Here is a 27,917-nt window from a genome sequence, read left to right as displayed (position 1 = left end):
CACTACAACCCATCTAACCTAACCCTAACCTTGGTGAGTATGTAGTATGACACTACAACCCATCTAACCTAACCCTAACCTTGGTGAGTATGTAGTATGACACTACAACCCATCTAACCTAACCCTAACCTTGGTGAGTATGTAGTATGACCCATCTAACCTAACCCTAACCTAACCCTAACCTAACCCTAACCTTGGTGAGTATGTAGTATGACCCATCTAACCTAACCCTAACCTAACCCTAACCTAACCCTAACCTTGGTGAGTATGTAGTATGACCCATCTAACCTAACCCTAACCCTAACCCTAACCTAACCCTAACCTTGGTGAGTATGTAGTATGACCCATCTAACCTAACCCTAACCTAACCCTAACCCTGGTGAGTATGTAGTATGACACTACAACCCATGTAACCTAACCCTAACCTTGGTGAGTATGTAGTATAACCCATCTAACCTAAACCACACATCTTTATGCTACTCTCCTCTTACAATACCTTACCCTAACCCAATACCTTACCCTAACCCAATACCTAACCCAATACCTTACCCTAACCCAATACATTACCCTAACCCAATACATTACCCTAACCCAATACCTTACCCTAACCCAATACCTTACCCTAACCCAATACCTTACCCAATACCTTACCCTAACCCAATACCTTAGCCTAACCCAATACCTTACCCTAACCCAATACCTTACCCAATACCTTACCCTAACCCAATACCTTACCCTAACCCAATACCTTACCCAATACCTTACCCTAACCCAATACCTTACCCTATACATTACCCTAACCCAATACCTTACCCAATACCTTACCCAATACCTTACCCTAACCCAATACATTACCCAATACCTTACCCAATACCTTACCCAATACCTTAGCCTTACCCAATACCTTAGCCTTACCCAATACCTTACCCAATACCTTACCCTAACCCAATACCTTACCCTATACCTTACCCTAACCCAATACCTTACCCTAACCCAATACCTTACCCTAACCCAATACCTTACCCTATACCTTACCCTAACCCAATACCTTACCCAATACATTACCCTAACCCAATACCTTAGCCAATACCTTACCCTAACCCAATACCTTACCCTAACCCAATACCTTACCCAATACCTTACCCTAACCCAATACATTACCCAATACCTTACCCTAACCCAATACCTTACCCTAACCCAATACCTTACCCAATACCTTACCCTAACCCAATACCTTACCCAATACCTTACCCTAACCCAATACATTACCCTAACCCAATACCTTACCCAATACCTTACCCTAACCCAATACCTTACCCAATACCTTACCCTAACCCAATACCTTACCCTAACCCAATACCTTACCCAATACCTTACCCTAACCCAATACCTTACCCAATACCTTACCCTAACCCAATACCTTACCCAATACCTTACCCTAACCCAATACCTTACCCAATACCTTACCCTAACCCAATACCTTACCCAATACCTTACCCTAACCCAATACCTTACCCAATACCTTACCCTAACCCAATACCTTACCCAATACCTTACCCTAACCCAATACCTTACCCAATACCTTACCCTAACCCAATACCTTACCCAATACCTTACCCTAACCCAATACCTTACCCTAACCCAATACCTTACCCAATACCTTACCCTAACCCAATACCTTACCCTAACCCAATACCTTACCCAATACCTTACCCTAACCCAATACATTACCCTAACCCAATACCTTACCCAATACCTTACCCTAACCCAATACCTTACCCAATACCTTACCCTAACCCAATACCTTACCCTAACCCAATACCTTACCCAATACCTTACCCTAACCCAATACCTTACCCAATACATTACCCAATACCTTACCCAATACCTTAGCCTTACCCAATACCTTAGCCTTACCCAATACCTTACCCAATACATTACCCTAACCCAATACCTTACCCTAACCCAATACCTTACCCAATACCTTAGCCTAACCCAATACCTTACCCAATACCTTACCCTAACCCAATACCTTACCCAATACCTTACCCTAACCCAATACCTTACCCTATACCTTACCCTAACCCAATACCTTACCCTATACCTTACCCTAACCCAATACCTTACCCTATACCTTACCCTAACCCAATACCTTACCCTATACCTTACCCTAACCCAATACCTTACCCTATACCTTACCCTAACCCAATACCTTACCCTATACCTTACCCAATACCTTACCCTAACCCAATACCTTACCCAATACCTTACCCAATACCTTAGCCTTACCCAATACCTTAGCCTTACCCAATACCTTACCCAATACATTACCCTAACCCAATACCTTACCCTAACCCAATACCTTACCCAATACCTTAGCCTAACCCAATACCTTACCCAATACCTTACCCTAACCCAATACCTTACCCAATACCTTACCCTAACCCAATACCTTACCCTATACCTTACCCTAACCCAATACCTTACCCTATACCTTACCCTAACCCAATACCTTACCCTATACCTTACCCTAACCCAATACCTTACCCTATACCTTACCCTAACCCAATACCTTACCCTATACCTTACCCTAACCCAATACCTTACCCTATACCTTACCCAATACCTTACCCTAACCCAATACCTTACCCAATACCTTACCCAATACCTTAGCCTTACCCAATACCTTAGCCTTACCCAATACCTTACCCAATACATTACCCTAACCCAATACCTTACCCTAACCCAATACCTTACCCAATACCTTACCCTAACCCAATACCTTACCCAATACCTTACCCTAACCCAATACCTTACCCTAACCCAATACCTTACCCAATACCTTACCCTAACCCAATACCTTACCCATACATACCCAATACCTTACCCAATACCTTAGCCTTACCCAATACCTTACCCTAACCCAATACCTTACCCAATACCTTACCCTAACCCAATACCTTACCCAATACCTTAGCCTTACCCAATACCTTACCCAATACCTTACCCTAACCCAATACCTTACCCTAACCCAATACCTTACCCAATACCTTACCCTAACCCAATACCTTACCCAATACCTTACCCTAACCCAATACCTTACCCAATACCTTACCCTAACCCAATACCTTACCCAATACCTTACCCTAACCCAATACCTTACCCTAACCCAATACCTTACCCAATACCTTACCCTAACCCAATACCTTACCCAATACCTTAGCCTTACCCAATACCTTAGCCTTACCCAATACCTTACCCTAACCCAATACCTTACCCAATACCTTACCCTAACCCAATACCTTACCCAATACCTTACCCTAACCCAATACCTTACCCTAACCCAATACCTTACCCAATACCTTACCCTAACCCAATACCTTACCCTAACCCAATACCTTACCCTAACCCAATACCTTACCCAATACCTTACCCTTACCCAATACCTTACCCTAACCCAATACCTTACCCTAACCCAATACCTTACCCAATACCTTACCCTAACCCAATACCTTACCCAATACATTACCCTAACCCAATACCTTACCCAATACATTACCCTAACCCAATACCTTACCCAATACCTTACCCTAACCCAATACCTTACCCAATACCTTACCCTAACCCAATACCTTACCCTAACCCAATACCTTACCCTAACCCAATACCTTACCCAATACCTTACCCTAACCCAATACCTTACCCTAACCCAATACATTAACCAATACATTACCCAATACATTACCCTAACCCAATACATTACCCTAACCCAATACATTACCCAATACATTACCCTAACCCAATACATTACCCAATACATTACCCTAACCTCTTACCTTTGAAAACAGCCTGCGGCATCGATATGAGTCAGTTAAATGTCATCATTCTTCCATTTAAAGAGTACTGTGGAGTCTCCTTAAAAACCAAAGCAAGTAGCTAGCACGCACTGGCATACTGGGGCATGTTGGCCCTGGCTCGGGCTCAGTCGACATGACTTCAGTCTCTGTGTTCCAAACTCTCTACCCCTTGGCCCTAAGCATTTCATGTTTGCATGTCTGAAGGGTCTAGAATCTCTGGGTAGATGGATAGTACCTTCAGAAAGTATTCATACCCCTTGACTTATTCCACATTTTGTTGTTACAGACTGAATTCAAAAAGGATTAAATATATTTTAAAACATCTCACCAATACACACACACACACACACACACACACAATACCCCATAATGACAAACTGAAAATCTGTTTGGAAAATGTTTAGAAAATGTGTTGAAATTAAATACAGAAATCTTATTTACCTAACTAATCACACATCTAATGCCTAAAAGAAGCACCTTTGCCAGCGATTCCAGCTGTGAGTCTTTCTGGGTAAGTCTAAGAGCTTTCCACACCTAAATTGTGCATCATTTGCCAAATATTATTTTCAAAATTCTTCAAACTCTGTCAAATTGGTTGTTGATCATTTGCTAGACAACCATTTTCAAGTCTTGCCATAGATTTAAGGAAAACCTCCCTAGTCTTTGTGGTTGAATCTGTGTTTGAAATTCACTGGTCGACCTTACAGATACTTGTATGTGTAGGGTACAGAGGTCAGGCAGTCACAATCAAATATAATGTTAAACAAGTTTTTACTCCTGAACTTACCCTTTGCTATAATAAAAAATAAAAACATATCTTATTTACATAAGTATTCAGACCCTTTGCTATGAGACTCTAAATTGGGCTCAGGTGCATCCTAGTCAGGATTGAGGGATAGGTGATCGGAGCAAAGTACAGAGAGATCCTTGATGAAAACCTGCTCCAGAGCGCTCAGGACCTCAGACTGGGGTGAAGGTTCACCTTCCAACAGGACAACAACCCTAAGCACATAGCCAAGACAACGCAGGAGTGGCTTCGGGACAAGTCTCTGAATGTCCTTGAGTGGCCCAGCCAGAGCCCGGACTTGAACCTGATCTAATATCTCTGGAGAGACCTGAAAATATCTGTGCAATGACACTCCCCATCCAACCTGACAGAGCTTAAGAGGATCTGCAGAGAAGAATGGGAGAAACTCCCCAAATACACATGTGCCAACAAGCTTGTAGCGTCATACCCAAGAAGACTCAAGGCTGTAATCACTGCCAAAGGTGTTTCAACAAAGTACTGAGTAAAGGGTCTAAATACTTATGTAAATGTAATATCAGTTTATTTGTAATACATTTGCTAAAATGTATAAGCCTGTTTATAGCTTTATCATTATGGTGTGTCATGTGTAGATTGAGGGGGGGGGGAAAAAACATTTAATCAATTTTAGAATACGCCTGTAACATAACAAAATGTGGAAATGGTCAAGGGGTCTGAACACTTTCAGAAGGCACAGATCAGACGTGACCAGGGCGTGCCAAGGTGAAACTTGACTAATTTAATGACATGTAATCTTACACATTGTGAGCTAAAAGGGTAAACTGACCCTAAAATCAACACTCCTACTCTGAGACGCTTGATAAATACATCCCCTGGCGATAGAGAAAGTGAAAGAGCCTGACACATAAACCTAGCTACACATCAACCTGATAACAACAGCTGTGTTTCAGTAGCTACACATCAACCTGATAACAACAGCTGTGTTTCAGTAGCTACACATCAACCTGATAACAACAGCTGTGTTTCAGTAGCTACACATCAACCTGATAACAACAGCTGTGTTTCAGTAGCTACACATCAACCTGATAACAACAGCTGTGTTTCAGTAGCTACACATCAACCTGATAACAGCAGCTGCGTTTCAGTAGCTACACATCAACCTGATAACAACAGCTGTGTTTCAGTAGCTACACATCAACCTGATAACAGCAGCTGTGTTTCAGTAGCTACACATCAACCTGATAACAGCAGCTGTGTTTCAGTAGCTACACATCAACCTGATAACAACAGCTGTGTTTCAGTAGCTACACATCAACCTGATAACAACAGCTGTGTTTCAGTAGCTACACATCAACCTGATAACAACAGCTGTGTTTCAGTAGCTACACATCAACCTGATAACAACAGCTGTGTTTCAGTAGCTACACATCAACCTGATAACAGCAGCTGTGTTTCAGTAGCTACACATCAACCTGATAACAGCAGCTGTGTTTCAGTAGCTACACATCAACCTGATAACAACAGCTGTGTTTCAGTAGCTACACATCAACCTGATAACAGCAGCTGTGTTTCAGTAGCTACACATCAACCTGATAACAGCAGCTGTGTTTCAGTAGCTACACATCAACCTGATAACAGCAGCTGCGTTTCAGTAGCTACACATCAACCTGATAACAGCAGCTGCGTTTCAGTAGCTACACATCAACCTGATAACAGCAGCTGCGTTTCAGTAGCTACACATCAACCTGATAACAACAGCTGCGTTTCAGTAGCTACACATCAACCTGATAACAGCAGCTGCGTTTCAGTAGCTACACATCAACCTGATAACAACAGCTGCGTTTCAGTAGCTACACATCAACCTGATAACAACAGCTGCGTTTCAGTAGCTACACATCAACCTGATAACAGCAGCTGCGTTTCAGTAGCTACACATCAACCTGATAACAACAGCTGCGTTTCAGTAGCTACACATCAACCTGATAACAACAGCTGCGTTTCAGTAGCTACACATCAACCTGATAACAACAGCTGCGTTTCAGTAGCTACACATCAACCTGATAACAACAGCTGCGTTTCAGTAGCTACACATCAACCTGATAACAACAGCTGTGTTTCAGTAGCTACACATCAACCTGATAACAGCAGCTGTGTTTCAGTAGCTACACATCAACCTGATAACAGCAGCTGCGTTTCAGTAGCTACATGAAATAATAGTATCTGCTAATTCACATGCAGTACCTTTAAACAATAAAGTCATCACATGAGATAATTAACCAATAAGGCACGAGGGGGTGTGGTATATGGCCAATATACCACGGCTAAGGGCTGTTCTTAAGCACGACGGCAACGCGGAGTGCCTGAACACAGCCCTTAGCCGTGGTATATTGGCCATATACCACAAACCCCCCGAGGTGTCTTATTGCTATTATAAACTGGTTACCAACATAATTAGAGCAGTAAAAATGTTTTGTCATACCCATAGTATACGATCTGATATACCACGGCTGTCAGCCAATCAGCATTCAGGGCTCGAACCATCCAGTTTATAATACACAATAACATAGCTATTATTAAAGTGGGGCGGCAGGGTAGCCTAGTGTGTTAGAGCGTTGGGCCAGTAACCGAAAGGTTGCTCGATTGAATACCCGAGCTGACAAGGTAGCAATTCTGTCGTTCTGCCCCCCTGAACAAGGCATTTAACCCACTGTTCCCCGTTAGGCCGTCATTGTAAATAAGAATTTGTTCTTAACTGACTTGCCTAGTTAAATAAAAGGTTAAAGAAAATAAGTGCCATCTCGTTACCTGTTTGTTGGTGGTTTATGGTTAACGTGTGGTCAGGAAGTATGGGTTGCTTAGCTCTTCAAAACCCTTCTTCTCTGTCAGTATTTTCAAGCAGCTACATTCACCCAATGGTTGGCTCCATGTGCAACTACAATTCCAACCCTTTGTTTTAACGTTTAGAAAAGTCAAATCATTGCTTTCAAACCGGTTTTTCGAAACATTATGAAAAGTTAAGGGGCATAAAATCATACTGTTACTTATGTTTCCAAAACTGTACAGCCAGCATGTGGTTTAATGTTGAAAAACGAGCTTCCCTTGACCAGAAGACACTAACGTTAAACTAGTTAGTCAATAGGGGATAAAGCAATGAGTTATGAGTTACTGTACTATCAGCATTAGTTTCTGCGGTGCCAATAGCTTCAGACTAAATGCAATACAAAATACACTTCGTCAGACTGCACAGAAGTTACAGTCTATCATGTGCAGGCTACATTATTATAAAATAGAGGCAACAGTGTGTGTGTAATGTTGACAAGTAGATGTTTTAGGACAGCGGATAGCTTGTAGCAGCTACTTCTACACAGTGTTGTTTCAGTCACGGACAGACATGTCGTTATAAAGGACGGCTACAAGCCTGCGGTAACGATTGTTGTTTTTTAAAATTATTATTTTATTATTTAATGTTAGCTGACACCCGAAACTAAATGTCTACCACCAGCGACATATTAGTTACAGCTATTTCCCGTTAGTTAGCTTGCTGGCTAATGTTGTTTTTATGGCTTAGCCAAACCAATGAGATAATCATTATAATGTCCGTGTTAGAATGACTTTTCAGAATGGGATGAATGTTCTACACCACAGAACCCAGTAGAATCCAGCAGAACCCAACGCAGTGTCTACCATCAGAGCTAAGATCACTGACCGTATTAGCGACTTATACTATTATACTCACTGGTGGAATTCCCATCTTCACAGGTAATGCCATGAGATCCTTCCGTTTATACCGGTCATTCTCTCTCTCTCTCTCACACACACACACACACACACACACACACACACACACACACAGAGAGACACAGGTCTAATAACAAACGCCTTTCGGTTGTATTTTCCACGTCTCCCCGTGTAGGTAAACCCAGCACATAGAGTGGAGTTGTCACCAGACCTGGAACAGCTGAAGTGAGGAGAGTAAAATAGTTGTGTGACGTCTCACTACCATTCCTGTTAGCGTCACTTTACAACGACGTCACTTTCCAATGATAATGAAGAAAAAAACTTCAAAAATAAAAGCCCACATTTTCAACACGTTGCAAGGTGAATAACTAAATAAATAAAAATATACCATTTTAAAATCAGTGTCGATTTTTTTATTTATTGTGTTTATAAGCAAATGTAAGAAGGAATTTGAGGTTCTTTGGCTGTCCCCATAAGATAACCTTTTGTTCTTCCAGGTAGAACCTTTTTCCTTACATGGAACCCAAACGGGTTCTACCTAAAACCCCCAAAAGTTTGACCTGGAACCAATGTTCCCTCTATGTTTTCACCACTGAGCAAATTTAAAGTCTGCTGAGAACAAACTTGAATGTTGTGAAAATTCTGTGCAACTTCCAGTGGCATTTACTGTTAACAGTGAGGCTGTACCCACTATAAGTTACAGTTTTAACAGTGGCCAAGTAGGCTATTGTGGCTATTTAATCATAACCTTGGCCTACCAGAGTCGCGGACCATCAAAAGCAATGAAGAAAATGCATCCATAATATTTTAACATGGAAATAGCTGTTCTATCATTCAGCCTACAGCAGCAGCCAATGTGTGGTGTTCAATATAGGCCTACATTCCATGAGACATGCAGGACTTGACATTAACCTGTTCATCCACTTGTCCTTCAGACAAGGTGGCTGAAAATGGTGTTGTTTGATGTATTAAACACTTTACAAAATAAAATTAATTATTATTTCCTTACCATTATTACGGAGAACGCTGCCCCTTTTAAGACAAAAAAATCATCTCTTTACCTGACTGGCCTTTCAAAGATGTCTAGAAATGTACACGTTTTGTGCTCTTGTAGGAAGCAATTACTCCCCCATTGTTGACTACAAATTATATATATATATATATATATAACTGGGCCAATAACTTGTTAACTAGCAAAGGATATGAACAAAATGTGCACACGTGGCTACAGTACACGCAGCTCTCTCTTTGATCTCAAAACAAGCTCATCTACTCACGACCGCTCATACTGTAAACAAGGTCCAGTTAAAAAAAAAAATGGCACAGATTCATATATGGCAATGGTCTATTTGCATATAGGCCTATTGCAGCTCTGATTGGTTAGTAAGGGCTAGTTGTGTGTCAATGCAATAGAATTCTACTCCAATGTGTTCTGCCTACAACACAATCTCACACAGTCGGAAGTCGGAAGTTTACATACACTTAGGTTTTTTAACCACTCCACACATTTCTTGTTAACAAACTATAGTTTTGGCAAGTCGGTTAAGACATCTACTTTGTGCATGACAAGTCATTTTTCCAACAATTGTTAACAGACAGATTATTTCACTTATAATTCACTGTATCACAATTCCAGTGGGTCAGAAGTTTACATACACTAAGTTGACTGTGCCTTTAAACAGCTTGGAAAATTCCAGGAAATGATATCATGGCTTTAGAAGCTTCTGATAGGCTAATTGACATCATTTGAGTCAATTGGAGGTGTACCTGTGGATGTATTTCAAGGCCTAACTTCAAACTGAGTGCCTCTTTGCTTGATATCATGGGAAAATCAAAAGAAATCAGCCTGGTCTGGTTCAAGTCTGGTTCATCCTTGGGCGCAATTTCCAAACGCCTGAAGGTACCACGTTCATCTGTACAAACAATAGTACGTAAGTATAAACACCATGGGACTACACAGTCATCATATCGCTCAGGAAGGAGACGCGTTCTGTCTCCTAGAGATGAACGTACTTTGGTGTGAAAAGTGCAAATCAAAGGACCCTGTGAAGATGCTGGAGGAAACAGGTACAAAAGTATCAATATCCACAGTAAAACGAGTCCTATATCGACATAACCTGAAAGGCCGCTCAGCAAGGAAGAAGCCACTGCTCCAAAACCACCATAAAAAAGACAGACTACCGTTTGCAACTGCACATGGGGACAAAGATCATACTTTTTGGAGAAATGTCCTCTGGTCTGATAAAACAAAAATAGAACTGTTTGGTCATAATGACCATCGTTATGTTTGGAGGAAAAATGGGGAGGCTTGCAAGCCGAAGAACACCATCCCAACCGTGAATCACGGGGGTGGCAGCATCATGTTGTGGGGGTGCTTTGCTGCAGGAGGGACTGGTCTACTTCACAAAATAGATGGCATCATGAGGCAGGAAAATGATGTGACTATATTGAAGCAACATCTCAAGACATCAGGCAGGAAGTTAAAGCTTGGTCGCAAATGGGTCTTCCAAATGGACAATGACCCCAAGCATACTTCCAAAGCTGTGGCAAAATGGCTTAAGGACAACAAAGTCAAGGTATTGGAGTGGCCATCAGAAAGCACTGACCTTAATCCCATAGAATATTTGTAGACAGAACTGAAAAAGCGTGTGCGAGCAAGGAGGCCTACAAACCTGACTCAGTTCCTCTGTCAGGAGGAATGGGCCAAAATTCACCCAACTTATTGTGGGAAGCTTGTGGAAGGCTACCCGAAACATTTGACCCAAGCTAAACAATTTAAAGGCAATGCTACCAAATACTAATTGAGTGAATGTAAACTTCTGACCCACTGGGAATGTGATGAAAGAAATAAAAGCTGAAATAAAAAAAAAATTCTCTCTACTAGTATTCTAACTGACCTAAGACAGGGATTTTTCTTACTCAGATTAAATGTCAGGAATTGTGAAAAACTGAGTTTAAATGTATTTGGCTAAGGTGTATGTAAACTCCCGACTTCAACTGTACATAGTTCGTTTTGGTATGTTGCAATGAAAGTGGCTAATATTGCGTTGATTCGATCACAATTGCCACAGTAAAGGGAAACGTTGATAGCGTTTAACAGGGGAAAACTAGAAAGTTAAGTTCAATATTTTGCTTCTCTCTGTGGGCTCATATTTCTTCTGCATGGCAGTCGCAAAGCAGCTGCTTGGCAGTCCCCCAGGGGGGTTACTGGGCAGCATGAGCGCCGTTCAGAGGGAACATTGCCAAGAACCAAAATGGGTTCTTCTATGGTGACAGCCATAAAACCCTTTGGGAACCCTTGTTTCTCTCCAACGAGTGTAGGATCTCTACTAACCAAATTATGTTCTGAATGGTTGACTACTCAGCCTTTCTTAAACATATGAATGGAATCCTGCATGTTATATTCATTCCAATAGAACAAAAATGAATTGACTGTTGTTTGTGTTGAAAAACTGAGGTCAAAAGGAGACTGGAGTGAGACTTACTTTTTTTACAAAATCTTTCCCTGTTTATTTCCAGTGTGTAATAAAATACAATTCCATACTAGACTTCCATGCACTCTTGCCTTGCCCTAATGGAGGGGCCAAGTAGCAATTATTAGTAGTTTTTTTTGAGAGTTGAGTGTGGATGGTGTTGCTGGGTATTTAGACCTCAGTCCTCCATGAAATAACACCACATAGATTCAACAGACCTTACTGAGTACTCTCTCAAACCCACTGTGACATCGGCAACGGAACGTTTTTTCTCTACAAGCCAATATGTAATTAATATGTGGTTGCATTGCATTGCATTGCAGTGAATGGAGGGGCTGTCACTAAATTAAACCCGTTTCCCTCCACAATAGACCAATTTAAGTTATGTAGACTATTGAGTAATTCCAATTACAATATTCAAATAAAAAGTACGTAAAATGATCATCTTTCTAGGGGGACTCGATCGTGCTGCCCTCCGTTCAGAACATATGGCAGTGAGAGTAAGTCCATTGGCGGATAGTGGAACGAGGTGAAACAGGGCAGACGTTCTGCAAATCTTCTCATCGATGAAACATCTGATATCAATAAAAATAAAATACCAAAAATAGAATCTGTTACGAATACAGTGCACTAAGTTTTATAGACTTTTTTTTTTTTTTTAATTGCGTTGTTCAGGAGTACAAAGTTGAATTGAGTTAGTGCACACACGCACCTGAAATAGGAAGGGAAATATGCAAATACATGCAACAACGCACCTATAGGTCGTGCTTGGCTTTGCCTACTTCCTTGCTTTTTCTGCCCACTATGCTTCATTTGCTCCCACCGTAAACGACACAGATGAACTGTCTTGGATTAGTTATATATTTCTTTATACCGTAGACTGTTAAAAAAAAAAAAACATGTATACACCAACAGCACATGCGTACTAGCGCTAACATTTTAATGGCCGATTTTTAAAGGGGAGACTAACTAATCTACAAATCATCTTGCATCATTAATAACTACTCAGTATTATTTGTAGATCAGTCAGCCGGTCACAATTTACCCATGAAACATCACAGTTTTGATGCACGAGAACACAGCCAATATCTTTGCATGCGAGTGATAACAAAATGTCCTTAGTGACAATTATTTTTATATTTCAATGAATGTTTTGTGCACAAAAGTGACGACTAAAGCGTTTTACTAGGAATTTTCTTATCTGACTTTCAATGTGGCCGTGTATGGAAATTGTCTTTCTGGGTTGGGTGTCAGCAAAATTACAGGAGCAGTCGAAACAGTGCCTCTAGACAGGAACACTGGCCCCTTGGTTATTTTGGATTAATTCAAACCATTGTGTACTTATTGCTACGGTGTCTCATCAGGGATATTGCTGCTTTAAAAAAAAAAAAAATTTTTTTAAAATTCTAACTATGTATGCAGACCACAGGCGGCTGGTGGCACCTAAAGTGGGGAGGATGTGCGTCTAGTAATGGCTGGAATGGTAATGTGTTCGATACCGTTCCATTCCAGCCATCCTCCCCTTACCAGCCTCCTGTGACGCGGACACCTTTACAATTAGCTCCACCGTTCAGCGAAAATAGCATTTATTTAATAACCTTGTAAGATGCCTTTTCCAGGCAAAAGCAGAGCGGGGTACACATCACCCCTATATCATATCGTTAAACTAAGTGCATCGTCTTCAACCGATCGCTGCCCGCACCCTCCCGCCCGACTAGCATCACTACTCTGGACGGTTCTGACTTAGAATATGTGGACAACTACAAATACCTAGGTGTCTGGTTAGACTGTAAACTCTCCTTCCACACTCACATTAAGCATCTCCAATCCAATATTAAATCTAGAATTGGCTTCCTATTTCACAAACAAAGCCTCCTTCACTCATGCTGCCAAACGTACCCTCGTAAAACTGACCATCCTACTGATCCTCGACTTCGGCGATGTAATTTACAAAATAGCCTCCAACACTCTACTCGGGAAATTGGATGTAGTCTATCACAGTGCCATCAGTTTTGTCACCAAAGCCCCATATACTACCCACCACTGCAACCTGTATGCGCTCGTTGGCTGGCCCTCACTACATATTCGTCACCAAACCCACTGGCTCCAGGTCATCTATAAGTCTTTGCTAGGTAAAGCCCCACCTTATCTCAGCTCACTGGTCACCATAGCAACACCTACCCGTAGCACGCGCTCCAGCAGGTATATCTCACTGGTCATCCCCAAAGCCAACTCCTCCTTTGGCCGCCTTTCCTTCCAGTTCTCTGCTGCCAATAACCGGAACGAATTGCAAAAATCACTGAAGCTGGAGTCTTATATCTCCCTCTCTAACTTTAAGCATCAGCTGTCAGAGCAGCTTACCAATCACTGTACCTGTACACAGCAAATCTGTAAATAGCCCACCCAACTACCTCATCCCCATATTACTTACCCTCTTGCTCTTTTGCACCCCAGTATCTCTACTTGCACCTCATCTGCACATCTATCACTCCAGTGTTAATGCTAAATTGTAATTATTTATTGCCTACCTCCCTACTCTTCTACATTTGCACACAATGTACGTAGATTTTTATATTTTTATTTTCTTTTGTGTTAATAACTGTACGTTTGTTTATGTGTAACTCTGTGTTGTTGTTTTTGTCGCACTGCTTTGCTTTATCTTGGCCAGGTTGTAAATGAGAACTTGTTCTCAACTGGCCTACCTGGTTAAACAAAGGTGAAATAAAAAATAAATAAAAATAAGAAAATGCAACTCAATGCAGGGCCTTGTCCGAGTCAGAAATCACACCATATTCCCTATACAATGCACAAGAGAAACCGCCGGTCGTTAGCAGTGCCCTATATACACCGCCGGTCGTTAGCAGTGCCCTATATACACCGCCGGTCGTTAGCAGTGCCCTATATACACCGCCGGTCGTTAGCAGTGCCCTATATACACCGCCGGTCGTTAGCAGTGCCCTATATACCGCCGGTCGTTAGCAGTGCCCTATATACACCGCCGGTCGTTAGCAGTGCCCTATATACACCGCCGGTCGTTAGCAGTGCCCGATATACACCGCCGGTCGTTAGCAGTGCCCTATATACACCGCCGGTCGTTAGCAGTGCCCTATATACACCGCCGGTCGTTAGCAGTGCCCTATATACACCGCCGGTCGTTAGCAGTGCCCTATATACACCGCCGGTCGTTAGCAGTGCCCTATATACACCGCCGGTCGTTAGCAGTGCCCTATATACACCGCCGGTCGTTAGCAGTGCCCTATATACACCGCCGGTCGTTAGCAGTGCCCTATATACACCGCCGGTCGTTAGCAGTGCCCTATATACACCGCCGGTCGTTAGCAGTGCCCTATATACACCGCCGGTCGTTAGCAGTGCCCTATATTCACCGCCGGTCGTTAGCAGTGCCCTATATACACCGCCGGTCGTTAGCAGTGCCCTATATACACCGCCGGTCGTTAGCAGTGCCCTATATTCCCACCGGTCGTTAGTAGTGCCCTATATAGGGACTATGGTGCCTTTCGGGACTTCACCATCGTGTTCATGACCATGAAACGTCACCGATAGCCAATGTAAAAGCCCTATTTAAAATATATTGCTATGTAACCATGCAGTGATATGATCTATCCTGTTGGACCTTGGGGAATAAAATAGCCTATATATATATATATATATATATATATATATATACATACATGGTCTGTGACTGAATACGGACCTCTATTCCCAACCTAGTCCAAGCCACACATTGAGGCTCTAGTCTGGACTTGTAACTTTAAATTATATTTTCAATAAAATAAAAAATAAAATAAAAAGGTGCAATATGCAGGAATCACGCCGCCATTTCCCGGTTGCTAAAATGCTAATAGTTCCCTTATATTCAGTTTTGGACAAAATAAGAAACGTGTAGCGTAGAGAATCATTGTACCATCTGTCTTTTCAATAACCCCATATATTGTATTTTTCAGGTGTTTGAAGCTGCTGTACAAAACCCAAAGTAAAAGACGCAAAAACTAAACTTAACGAGAATAGAAATAACGCACATAAACTCGGCGAAAAAAAGAAACGTCCTCTCACTGTCAACTGCGTTTATTTTCAGAAAACTTAACGTGTGTAAATATTTGTATGAACTTAACAAGATTAAACAACTGAGACATAAACTGAACAAGTTCCACAGACATGTGACTAACAGAAATGGAATAATGTGTCCCTGAACAAAGGGGGGGTCAAAATCAAAAGTAACAGTCAGTATCTGGTGTGGCCACCAGCTGCATTAAGTACTGCAGTGCATCTCCTCCTCATGGACTGCACCAGATTTGCTAGTTCTTGCTGTGAGATGTTACCCCACTTCCACCAAAGCACCTGCAAGTTCCAGGACATTTCCGGGGGGGAATGGCCCTAGCCCTCACCCTCCGATCCAACAGGTCCCAGACGTGCTCAATGGGATTGAGATCCAGGCTCTTCGCAGGCCATGGCAGAACACTGACATTCCTGTCTTGCAGGAAATCACACACAGAACGAGCAGTATGGCTGGTGGCATTGTCATGCTGGAGGGTCATGTCAGGATGAGCCTGCAGGAAGGGTACCACATGAGGGAGGAGGATGTCTTCCCTGTAATGCACAGCGCTGAGATTGCCTGCAATGACAACAAGCTCAGTCCGATGATGCTGTAACACACTGCCCCAGACCATGACGGACCCTCCACCTCCAAATCGATCCCGCTCCAGAGTACAGGCCTCGGTGTAACGCTCATTCCTTCGACGATAAATGCGAATCTGACCATCACCCCTGGTGAGACAAAACCGCAACTCGTCAGTGAAGAGCACTTTTTGCCAGTCCTGTCTGGTCCAGCAAAGGTGGGTTTGTGCCCATAGGCGACGTTGTTGCCGGTGATGTCTGGTGAGGACCTGCCTTACAACAGGCCTACAAGCCCTCAGTCCAGCCTCTCAGCCTATTGCGGACAGTCTGAGCACTGATAGACCAGGAACGCACAATCCCTCTAACTCGGGCAGTTGTTGTTGCCATCCTGTACCTGTCCCACAGGTGTGATGTTCGGATGTACTGATCCTGTGCAGGTGTTGTTACACGTGGTCTGCCACTGCGAGGACGATCAGCTGTCCGTCCTGTCTCCTTGTAGCACCGTCTTAGGCGTCTCACAGTACGGACATTGCAATTTTTTGCCCTGGCCACATCTGCAGTCCTCATGCCTCCTTGCAGCATGCCTAAGGCACGTTCACGCAGATGAGCAGGGACCCTGGGCATCTTTCTTTTGGTGTTTTTCAGAGTCAGTAGAAAGGCCTCTTTAGTGTCCTACATTTTCATAACTGTGACCTTAATTGCCTACCGTCTGTAAGCTGTTAGTGTCTTAACGACTGTTCCACAGGTGCATGTTCATTAATTATGGTTCATTGAACAAGCGTGGGGAAAGTCTTTAAACCCTTTACAATGAAGATCTGTGAAGTTATTTGGATTTTTACAAATCATCTTTGAAAGACAGGGTCCTGAAAAAGGGCCGTTTCTTTTGCTGCCGAGTTTAGAACAGATCTACCGCTTCTTAGACTGGCTTGCAATGAGAATGACAGATCTATAACACGCATTTCTATGTGAATTTGGTCAAGGTCGCCCCAAAAAAGTTAAATATTGCCGCTTTAAGCAAGACCACCGAAACATGCAGATCCCAAATGGCACCTATAGGGCCCCACGGTGGACCAAAAGCCCCTACAGTCACTATACAGGAAATAGGTTGCCATTTCAGACAAACACACAGTATCTGAACCATTCAACGTTAGCTTAAAACAAGCAGATCCCCCACCTAATAAAAACACAAACAAACTATTCATGATCACAGATTTATTTGGTTTTTAATAAACAGGAGAAAAAAAAAAAATTGTATAAGACTAGACATGTCTGGCAGGGCCGGGAACATGTTGACATCCTACATTAAGGCCCACCTAGACATGTTGACATCCTACATTAAGGCCCACCTAGACATGTCTGGCAGGGCCGGGAACATGTTGACATCCTACATTAAGGCCCACCTAGACATGTTGACATCCTACATTAAGGCCCACCCAGACATGTTGACATCCTACATTAAGGCCCACCTAGACATGTTGACATCCTACATTAAGGCCCACCTAGACATGTCTGGCAGGGCCGGGACCATGTTGACATCCTACATTAAGGCCCACCTAGACATGTTGACATCCTACATTAAGGCCCACCTACATCTTCATGTCAGATAGATGTACTGATAAAAAAAAAACGGGCCTCCCAAAACGCCATGAATAGGACCGCTTGTTAAAATACGAGACATGGATTTCTGTGTTACAGTTGGTGGGTATACTGGCTCCGTAACAAAATGGTCAACTATTCCCAACTACACTGTACACTACTTTTGACTAAAATCCCTATGGGGCCTGGTCAAAAGCAGTGAAGAGGGAGCCATTTGGGACAACACCAGTTTGATATGTCTTGTGGCTCAAATACTGGACGATGTTGTTCTTTCAACAGCAGTTGTGTGTAGATAGATAGATAGAGAGAGGGGCGGTCTGGGGTGGTATTGAGGCCATGTGAGAGAGAGAGAGAGAGAGAGAGAGGAGAGGGGCGGTCTGGGGTGGTATTGAGGCCATGTGAGAGAGAGAGAGGGGCGGTCTGGGGTGGTATTGAGGCCATGTGAGAGAGAGGAGGTCTGGGGTGGAATTGAGGCCATGTGAGAGAGAGAGAGAGAGAGAGAGGGGCGGTCTGGGGTGGTATTGAGGCCATGTGAGAGAGAGAGAGAGAGAGAGGGGCGGTCTGGGGTGGTATTGAGGCCATGTGAGAGAGAGAGAGAGAGAGGGGCGGTCTGGGGTGGTATTGAGGCCATGTGAGAGAGAGAGAGAGAGAGAGAGAGAGGGGCGGTCTGGGGTGGTATTGAGGCCATGTGAGAGAGAGAGAGAGAGAGAGGGCGGTCTGGGGTGGTATTGAGGCCATGTGAGAGAGAGAGAGAGAGAGAGAGGGGCGGTCTGGGGTGGTATTGAGGCCATGTGAGAGAGAGAGGAGAGAGAGAGAGGGGCGGTCTGGGGTGGTATTGAGGCCATGTGAGAGAGAGAGAGGAGGTCTGGGGTGGTATTGAGGCCATGAGAGAGAGAGAGAGAGGAGGTCTGGGGTGGTATTGAGGCCATGTGAGAGAGAGAGAGAGAGAGGAGGTCTGGGGTGGTATTGAGGCCATGTGAGAGAGAGAGAGAGGGGAGGTCTGGGGTGGTATTGAGGCCATGTGAGAGAGAGAGAGAGAGAGAGAGGGGCGGTCTGGGGTGGTATTGAGGCCATGTGAGAGAGAGAGAGGAGGTCTGGGGTGGTATTGAGGCCATGAGAGAGAGAGAGAGAGGAGGTCTGGGGTGGTATTGAGGCCATGTGAGAGAGAGAGAGAGAGGAGGTCTGGGGTGGTATTGAGGCCATGTGAGAGAGAGAGAGAGAGGAGGTCTGGGGTGGTATTGAGGCCATGTGAGAGAGAGAGAGAGAGGAGGTCTGGGGTGGTATTGAGGCCATGTGAGAGAGAGAGAGAGGGGAGGTCTGGGGTGGTATTGAGGCCATGTGAGAGAGAGAGAGAGAGGGGAGGTCTGGGGTGGTATTGAGGCCATGTGAGAGAGAGAGAGAGAGGGGAGGTCTGGGGTGGTAGAGGCCATGTGAGAGAGAGAGAGAGAGGGGAGGTCTGGGGTGGTAGAGGCCATGTGAGAGAGAGAGAGAGAGGGGAGGTCTGGGGTGGTAGAGGCCATGTGAGAGAGAGAGAGGAGGTCTGGGGTGGTAGAGGCCATGTGAGAGAGAGAGAGAGAGAGGAGGTCTGGGGTGGTAGAGGCCATGTGAGAGAGAGAGAGAGAGGGGAGGTCTGGGGTGGTAGAGGCCATGTGAGAGAGAGAGAGAGAGGGGAGGTCTGGGGTGGTAGAGGCCATGTGAGAGAGAGAGAGGAGGTCTGGGGTGGTATTGAGGCCATGTGAGAGAGGGAGAGGAGGTCTGGGGTGGTATTGAGGCCATGTGAGAGAGAGAGAGAGAGGGGAGGTCTGGGGTGGTATTGAGGCCATGTGAGAGAGAGAGAGAGAGGGGAGGTCTGGGGTGGTAGAGGCCATGTGAGAGAGAGAGAGAGAGAGGGGAGGTCTGGGGTGGTAGAGGCCATGTGAGAGAGAGAGAGAGAGGGGAGGTCTGGGGTGGTAGAGGCCATGTGAGAGAGAGAGAGGAGGTCTGGGGTGGTAGAGGCCATGTGAGAGAGAGAGAGAGAGAGGAGGTCTGGGGTGGTAGAGGCCATGTGAGAGAGAGAGAGAGAGGGGAGGTCTGGGGTGGTAGAGGCCATGTGAGAGAGAGAGAGAGAGAGAGGGGAGGTCTGGGGTGGTAGAGGCCATGTGAGAGAGAGAGAGGAGGTCTGGGGTGGTATTGAGGCCATGTGAGAGAGAGAGAGGAGGTCTGGGGTGGTATTGAGGCCATGTGAGACAGAATAGGTATGGTGACTGCTCTGACACTCATCTGTTCTACATGATAGATTGTGTAAGTCATGCTACATCTTTCTGAACAGATCCCACGTGATAGAGAGGTGTGTACTGGGTAGAAGATAGGTTATTGGGGGGGGGGGGGGGGGTACCCAGTGTGTTCTGAATAGAGGGTACTGAGGAAGGGTAGAGGGTTAAAAGGGTAGAATGGGCCTGAAGTTGGATTCATTAGTTGGCTTCATTCTTTGACGCTTCATCAAAGTTTTCTACGAGATCTATGGAGCAGAGAGAGAGAGTTACATGTAAAACTTCAGGAAAGTACCATTAAGTCATTTAGCAGAGGCTCTAATCCAAAGCTACTTACAGTAAGGAGAACAACATACTGCACCTCTACCAGCATCATATCACCCCAGAGAGCGCATGATATGCAGTCGTTTTAACAACAAAGCTGTGTGTAGTGAGAAACAATACCTGGAACATCGTCCTCCTCTTCAATATCTTCTGGTTTGCTGATTGACATCGTTTTGTTGTCAAGTACTGCAAATCGGGGGAAGAAAGATTTTTTAAAAAAAAGGGGGAAATTAAACATTTTATTCTTGAACATAGCGTGAGGCCGTGCAACTTCCCGGGGGACGGGACGGCGTGAGGCCGTGCAACTACAGTGCATTCGGAAAGTATTCAGAGCGCTTGACTTTTCCCACATTTTGTTTTGTTACAGCCCAATTCTAAAATTGATTAAATCATTATTTTTACTCCTCAAGCTACACACAATATCCCATAATGACAAAGCGAAAACAGGTTTAGAAATGTATCAAAAAATAAAACTGAAATATCAGCCCCTTTCCTATGAGAACGACCCATCTCCGCAGCACTCCACCAATCAGGTCTTTATGGTAGAGTGGCCAGACGGAAGCCACTCCTCAGTAAAAGGCACATGACAGCCCGCTTGGAGTTTGCCAAAAGGCACCTAAAGACTCTCAGACAATGAGAAACAATATTCTCTGGTCTGATGAAACCAAAATTGAACACTTTGGCCTGAATGCCAAGTGTCACGTCTGGAGGAAACCTGAAGGATGGTGGTGGCAGCATCATGCTGTGGAGATGTTTTTCAGCAGCAGGGACTTGGAGACTATAAAGATGAAATAAGTACAGAAATCCTTGATGAAAACATGCTCCAGAGCGCTCAGGACCTCATACTGAAGGGGGGGTCACCGTCCAGCAGGACAACAACTCTGACTCAGCCAAGACAACGCAAGAGTGGCTTTTGGACAAGTCTGAATGTCCTTGAGTGGCCCAGCCAGAACCTTGACTTAAACCCGATCAAACATCTCTGGAGAGACATGAAAATAGCTGTGCAACGACGCTCCCCATCAAACCTGACAGAGCTTGAGAGGATCTGCAGAGAAGAATGGGAGAAACTCCCCAAATACAGGTGTGCCAAACTTGTAGCGTCATACCCAAGAAGACTCAAGGCTGTAATCACTGCCAAAGGTGTTTCAACAAAGTACTAAGTTAAAGGTGTCTGAATACTTATGTAAATGTGATAATTCAGCTTTTTAATTTTAACAACTTAGCTACAATTTCTAAAAACATGTTTTTGCTTTGCCATTATGGGGTGTTCTGTGTAAATACATGAGGGGGAAAAAAATGAATAATAAAATAAAATAAAAAACAGGCTGTAATCTAACAAAATACAGAGAAAAATCAAGTGGTCTGAATACATTCCTAATGCAGTGTACACACTAAACCCACCTTGGCGTGGGAACCGCTCTGCCAGTTTGCGGAGGCTGGTGAAGCTGTCTGCCCCCAGCTGGCTGAGGATGCTTGGGAGCATCTCTGTCAGCTGTTTGTTCTCTGCATGGCCTGTGATGGCAAACGTGTTGGCAGACAGAGAGGCCTGCACCTTGGGGTTGTTGAAGTGGATCACCGTGCCATCGTCCTTAATCATGTTCACCTGGGAGGGGCGGGGGATAAAGACAGGGGGGGGGCGGGGGATAAAGACAGGGGAGGGGCGGGGGATAAAGACAGGGGGGGGAAATAAAGACAGGGGGGGGGGATAAAGACAGGGGGGGGGGGGGGATAAAGACAGGGGGGATAAAGACAGGGGGGGCGGGGGATAAAGACAGGGGGGGGCGGGGGATAAAGACAGGGGGGGGCGGGGGATAAAGACAGGGGGGATAAAGACAGGGGGGGCGGGGGATAAAGACAGGGGGGGGATAAAGACAGGGGGGGGAAATAAAGACAAGGGGGGGCGGGGGATAAAGACAGGGGGGGGGGGGGATAAAGACAGGGGGGGGAAATAAAGACAGGGGGGGGGGGGATAAAGACAGGGGGGGGGGGATAAAGACAGGGGGGGGGGGATAAAGACAGGGGGGGGGAAATAAAGACAGGGGGGGGGGGGATAAAGACAGGGGGGGGGAAATAAAGACAGGGGGGGGGGGGATAAAGACAGGGGGGGGGGGGGATAAAGACAGGGGGGGGGGGAAATAAAGACAGGGGGGGGGGGGATAAAGACAGGGGGGGGGGGGGATAAAGACAGGGGGGGGGGGAAATAAAGACAGGGGGGGGGGGATAAAGACAGGGGGGGGGGGGATAAAGACAGGGGGGGGGGGATAAAGACAGGGGGGGGGGGGGGGGATAAAGACGGGAGTTTAGCAAAGCATTCTGTCCTGTATAACAGCAGGTGCACATTCCCGAAACATTGTCGTGCTGAACGTTCAGATAGAAATATGCTATGAAGAACAAAAATCATGCCTTCCTGACATGTAGAATACCCATCTACATCAGCTCTAGAGGAATTTCTATGGCAACTGAACAGAGCCCAGATTGGATTGAAAAAAAAGGTGTCAGCAATATGACTACAATTTTTACCGTAGATTTTCACAGGACAAGCTGTCTACCTATTTAATCATTTCAGAGGGAAAAAAAAAGAGGTTGTTAACCCTTTCCCGAGACTTTCAGATCTACATTTGGCTGCCAAGGCAAGAGGCTAAGTGTTGATTTAGTTGACATGCTCAGTGTGAAGATGGTAAACTCAAAAAGTTTCATCCTTGGAAGGACTTACCTCCTCGATACCAGCGATGTTGTTCACTGCCAGTTTCTTCAAAGAACTCTGGAGTTTTTTGTCGTCAGCTGTTGCCGTTCTGTGAACCACCTTCTTCTTCCTACGAGCTGTTCCCTGAGGACAACAACAACAGGTAAAAAGGTCAACATGTGCTTGTTTTATTCCAGCGGGACGAAGTACAAACATTTACCTGGAGCTAACAGCAGACAGCTCTACTGGGTGATTTGGGAGAAAAAAAAAGTCAAATAAGTATTTACAATCTTATTGAAACTATACGTAATAGAAAAGGTTCAGAACTTTAGAAAACGTCACAACACCGTTAAAAAAAAATATATATAATGGCAAATAGAAATCCAAACTGGATGGACATCAGAGATTGATTAGCGGTTGAGGAAGGACAAAACTAAAATAAACAAAATATGTCCGTAAAATGTATATAGTATCTATAAGCTGGACGTAGAAGCCACCAGTAGTTTACTCCAATTAGGGCAAGAGTGGTAGGGTTGGTGGAGAAATACTGAAAATATGTGTACAGCACCAGTCAAATGTTTACACACCTACTCATTCAAGGGTTTTTCTTTATTTTTTACTATTTTCTACATTGTAGAATAATAGTGAAGACATCACAACTACGTAATAGTGTTCAATTAAGTGTAAAAATCTAAATATTATATATATATATATATATATATATATATATATTTGCGATTCTTCAACTTTACCACCCTTTGCCTTGATGACAGCTTTGCACACTCTTGACATTCTCTCAACCAGCTTCATGAGGTAGTCACCTGGAATGCTTTTCAATTAACAGCTGTGCCTTGTTAAAAGTTAATTTGTGGAATTTCTTTCCTTCTTAATGCGTTTGAGCCGATCAGTTGAGTTGTGACAAGGTAGGGGTGGTATACAGAAGATAGCCCTATTTGGTAAAAGACCAAGTCCATATTATGGCAAGAACAGCTCAAATAAGCAAAGAGAAACAACAGTCCATCATTACTTTAAGACATGAAGGTCAGTCAATGACGAAAATGTCATGAACTTTGAAAGTTTCTTTAAGTGCAGTCGCAAAAACCATCAAGCACTATGATGGAACTGGCTCTCATGAGGACCGCCACAGGAAAGGAAGACCCAGAGTTACCTCTGCTGCAGAGGATAAGTTCATTAGAGATACCAGCCTCAGAAATTGCAGCCCAAATAAATGTTTCAGAGTTCAAGTAACAGACACATCTCAACATCAACTTCTTCAGAGGAGACTGCGTGAAATCAGGCCTTCATGGTCGAATTGCTGCAAAGAAACCACTACTAAAGGACACCAATAAGAAGAAGAGACTTGCTTGTGCACTGTAGTGCAAACCATGAATAGGAAATGCAGGTGACCGATGAAACCACAGAACCTCTTTGAATGCAACACACAACAGATCGAATCTCCTGCACATTGGTTTGGACTCAGCACCCAGGGAAACGTATAGAGTATTTGGTCTTCACCCAAATATTTATTAACTTATTTTCTATCTCAAGCCAGTACAACGGATATACTAGTCTAACTTAAAGCAATCAACACGTTAGTGATATGCTGAGTGCCAACAGTGGGAACAAAAAGTATATTTCCATATAACATGCTGACCACACCGCTAACGTGGCTGGTGAAATACACCTAACATGCTGACCACACCGCTAACGTGGCTGGTGAAATACACCTAACATGCTGACCACACCGCTAACGTGACTGGTGAAATACACCTAACATGCTGACCACACCGCTAACGTGGCTGCTGAAATACACCTAACATGCTGACCACACCGCTAACGTGGCTGGTGAAATACACCTAACATGCTGACCACACCGCTAACGTGGCTGGTGAAATACACCTAACATGCTGACCACACCGCTAACGTGACTGGTGAAATACACCTAACATGCTGACCACACCGCTAACGTGGCTGGTGAAATACACCTAACATGCTGACCACACCGCTAACGTGGCTGGTGAAATACACCTAACATGCTGACCACACCGCTAACGTGACTGGTGAAATACACCTAACATGCTGACCACACCGCTAACGTGACTGGTGAAATACACCTAACATGCTGACCACACCGCTAACGTGGCTGGTGAAATACACCTAACATGCTGACCACACCGCTAACGTGGCTGGTGAAATACACCTAACATGCTGACCACACCGCTAACGTAACGATGGCTGGTGAAATACACCTAACATGCTGACCACACCGCTAACGTGACTGCTGAAATACACCTAACATGCTGACCACACCGCTAACGTCACGTTCGCGGCAAAATACATTATTCAATCATTGCATCCACACTGCTCACGAGCGTCTGCGTAGCCAGGCACTAAAACAGAACTTGTTTCTATTTGTGACTGACACTTCACACGCTGCAAGTCCCTCCTCTCCCATCTCCTCATTGGTTGTTAGGAGCATATACCCACGTGGGTGATTGAAAGATGAACTGAGGTCCACACTCCAGTCGGTGGTGGTGAAGCACCTTAAAGTTCGTTGTCAACCACCATATAAAGTCCAAAGAAGAAGCCTGGAAGGAGGAGAGATGACTAGAAAAATATTTGGTTGACCCTTTAATTTGTGGATGAATTGTCAGAGTAGAGGACCTTGTGCATTTCAGGTAAAATAACCCAATGTTTATATCCCAGGACAAAATGAGCTAGCAACAGCAAGCTAGCAAGCTAAATTTCCATAAATGTTTAATGCTTTTCTACCTGTCCCCAAATTAATATTACTGGTTAAGAGTTCGTTTTGATATTTCAACACGTGTGTCCTGATCACGTCTGGTGTGGGTGGACAACAACCAACACGTGCACATACGTGCCCGGTCTAGTCAGGATCGGCATGTTATCCGCCAATGACAAAAATCGACACATTCGGCAGGTGTTAAATTTAGGCCACACCAACAGTGCCATCTAGCTGTGGAGAGGAGACACAACGAGGCCCTTACCAAACAGTAAGAGACAAAGCCCTGGGCCCCACAGCCAGGCAGGATGGGCCAAAGCATCTGTCCCATAATAGGAGTAATGTGTTCAGGGGGAAAACAAGACTCCCAGTTGCTTTGATAAGTCTAATGCCCTTCAACAAAACAGACAGACAGACAGGCAGTTAAGCTACTAAACCGCTGGCCTTCAACCCTGCACATTACCAGATATGGAAGGGTTCTACAATTTAGTCATATCTGTGTCATAACAAAATGTAGATTTTAACAGTAGAGATGATAATAGTAGTTACCTTTCCACCTATCCGGACCTGGGCCTGAAGTTTGGCTAGTTTCTCTTGGTTCATGGCTTTTATCTGGAAAAAAGAGGAACATGGATGAGTTGTCAAGAAAATATCCTCATGAATTAACAAAAATCAACAACAATATAAACAGGCCTACTGGATGAATGCAAATCAGCTTCACGTTTTATCCTGAATCACTGTGGAAGCTGTTATTAATGGACTTAGCTACAAACTAGGCACCAATTGAGTCTTATCTGACAGTTAAAACTAGTTTATTAGCCAACAATGTTCATTGTCTGGAAACACTACAAATCATCAGGTGTCCGACTCTTCAACAACAACAGAAACAATGCCTGTCAGCCAAAAACACACACACACACAGATGAATAGTTAGTTACCTAGTTGGTTAAAACGTTACACCATGTCATTAACTAAACTAGTTAAACTAGCAAGCTAACGTTACCCATTTTAACGGTAGTAAAATGTTCGCTACGCCCCGTAGTGTCAACATTTGAGACTCAAGTTAGCCATAAAAATGTCGACAACTAACTAAAGCTGTCATTTAGCCAGTTAACCATCTCATATTCCTGACGAGCTAGCTAGTTAACTAACTAAAAATGAGCTTTTCTAAAATGTTCCTGCATAAAGCCACAGCTAGGATACCGTGGAGACTGTTACCTAGCTAGCATTGTAAACACAGTAGGCTAGGAGCTCAAAGCAAACGGAGAACAACGCTTACTGTTATCTTTTATCCTATATGCCGTGGTCCATAGCTCTAGTTGTTAAAAACACACATATATATATGTATATTTACCTGTGTAAAAGACAGCGTCAGTAATTTGATCGATCAGTCCCAAGGCACAGCACTTTGATCCACAAAAGGTTCACAGCAGAACAGGAAGTAGCAGGAGGGAACACGAGGTTGATGAGGATGATGGCGAATCTCAACACGTGTCTTTTCTCTCCGTGGGTGAATTTCAGGTCGTTTTGGTGTTTGTGTAATTTTCAGCAGATGGGGATTTTGATTTATTGATTGATTGATTGAATGTATTAGTTTATGAATCATTTTAAAACACATACAGACTTATAGCCACAACATGAACGCCGTTTGTACTACAGTTGCCTGCAATGTGTTTCTGATGATAAATCAACCGTTTGTGCCATTGTTGTGGTCCATATCACATTTGTATTTTTTTGTTTTGTTGCATGAATTGCCAGGTTTCCACCCAATTGGCGACATTCTAAAATCCGCATAAAATCGTGCATTTTCCCACCAGAGATTTGTTTCCATTGGTGATCAAATTGACTTGTTG

General features: G+C 44.0%; 2 protein-coding genes across 9 annotated transcripts in view; both read right to left on the bottom strand.

Moving 5' to 3' along the window:
- Positions 1-27,917, bottom strand: part of LOC106596333 (zinc finger FYVE domain-containing protein 9) — an 86,979-nt gene that overhangs the window by 55,366 nt on the left and 3,696 nt on the right. For 2 of the 8 annotated variants that reach the window (XM_082973183.1, XM_082973184.1), the window contains exon 1: positions 8,360-8,629. The exons of 2 other annotated variants lie outside the window; for them this stretch is intronic. The gene's annotated coding sequence lies outside the window, so the exon portion shown is untranslated. Of the gene's footprint in view, positions 1-8,359; positions 8,631-12,589; positions 12,738-27,917 lie in introns of those variants that run through there. 4 more of the 8 variants (XM_082973181.1, XM_082973187.1, XM_045714336.2 and 1 more) reach the window with 3 other exon arrangements.
- LOC106596360 (transcription factor BTF3 homolog 4) lies at positions 17,667-27,571 on the bottom strand. Its single transcript, XM_014187661.3, has 6 exons — positions 27,419-27,571; positions 26,614-26,676; positions 23,352-23,465; positions 22,040-22,241; positions 20,759-20,824; positions 17,667-20,562 (listed from the first exon to the last, which is right to left on the bottom strand). Exons 2-6 carry the CDS (start codon positions 26,665-26,667, stop codon positions 20,516-20,518), a joined length of 483 nt encoding a protein of 160 aa, XP_014043136.1. The 5' UTR covers positions 26,668-26,676; positions 27,419-27,571; the 3' UTR covers positions 17,667-20,515.

The sequence above is a fragment of the Salmo salar genome, chromosome 03, assembly GCF_965601325.2.
Source record: "Salmo salar chromosome 03, fSalSal1, whole genome shotgun sequence".
Classification (NCBI taxonomy): domain Eukaryota; kingdom Metazoa; phylum Chordata; class Actinopteri; order Salmoniformes; family Salmonidae; genus Salmo; species Salmo salar.
Note: the sequence above shows the minus strand (reverse complement) of the source record. Positions and strands in the feature narration are given on the sequence as shown.

Bases quoted from the DNA above. Each gene is read 5' to 3' on its own strand.
- LOC106596360 (XM_014187661.3), bottom strand. From the start codon at position 26,667: ATGAACCAAGAGAAACTAGCCAAACTTCAGGCCCAGGTCCGGATAGGT. The intron at 22,242-23,351 runs GTAAGTCCTTCC...CGCCCCTCCCAG, and splicing joins ACATCGCTGGTATCGAGGAG to GTGAACATGATTAAGGACGA. The intron at 20,563-20,758 runs GTATTGTTTCTC...TCTGCTCCATAG, and splicing joins AGAGGAGGACGATGTTCCAG to ATCTCGTAGAAAACTTTGAT.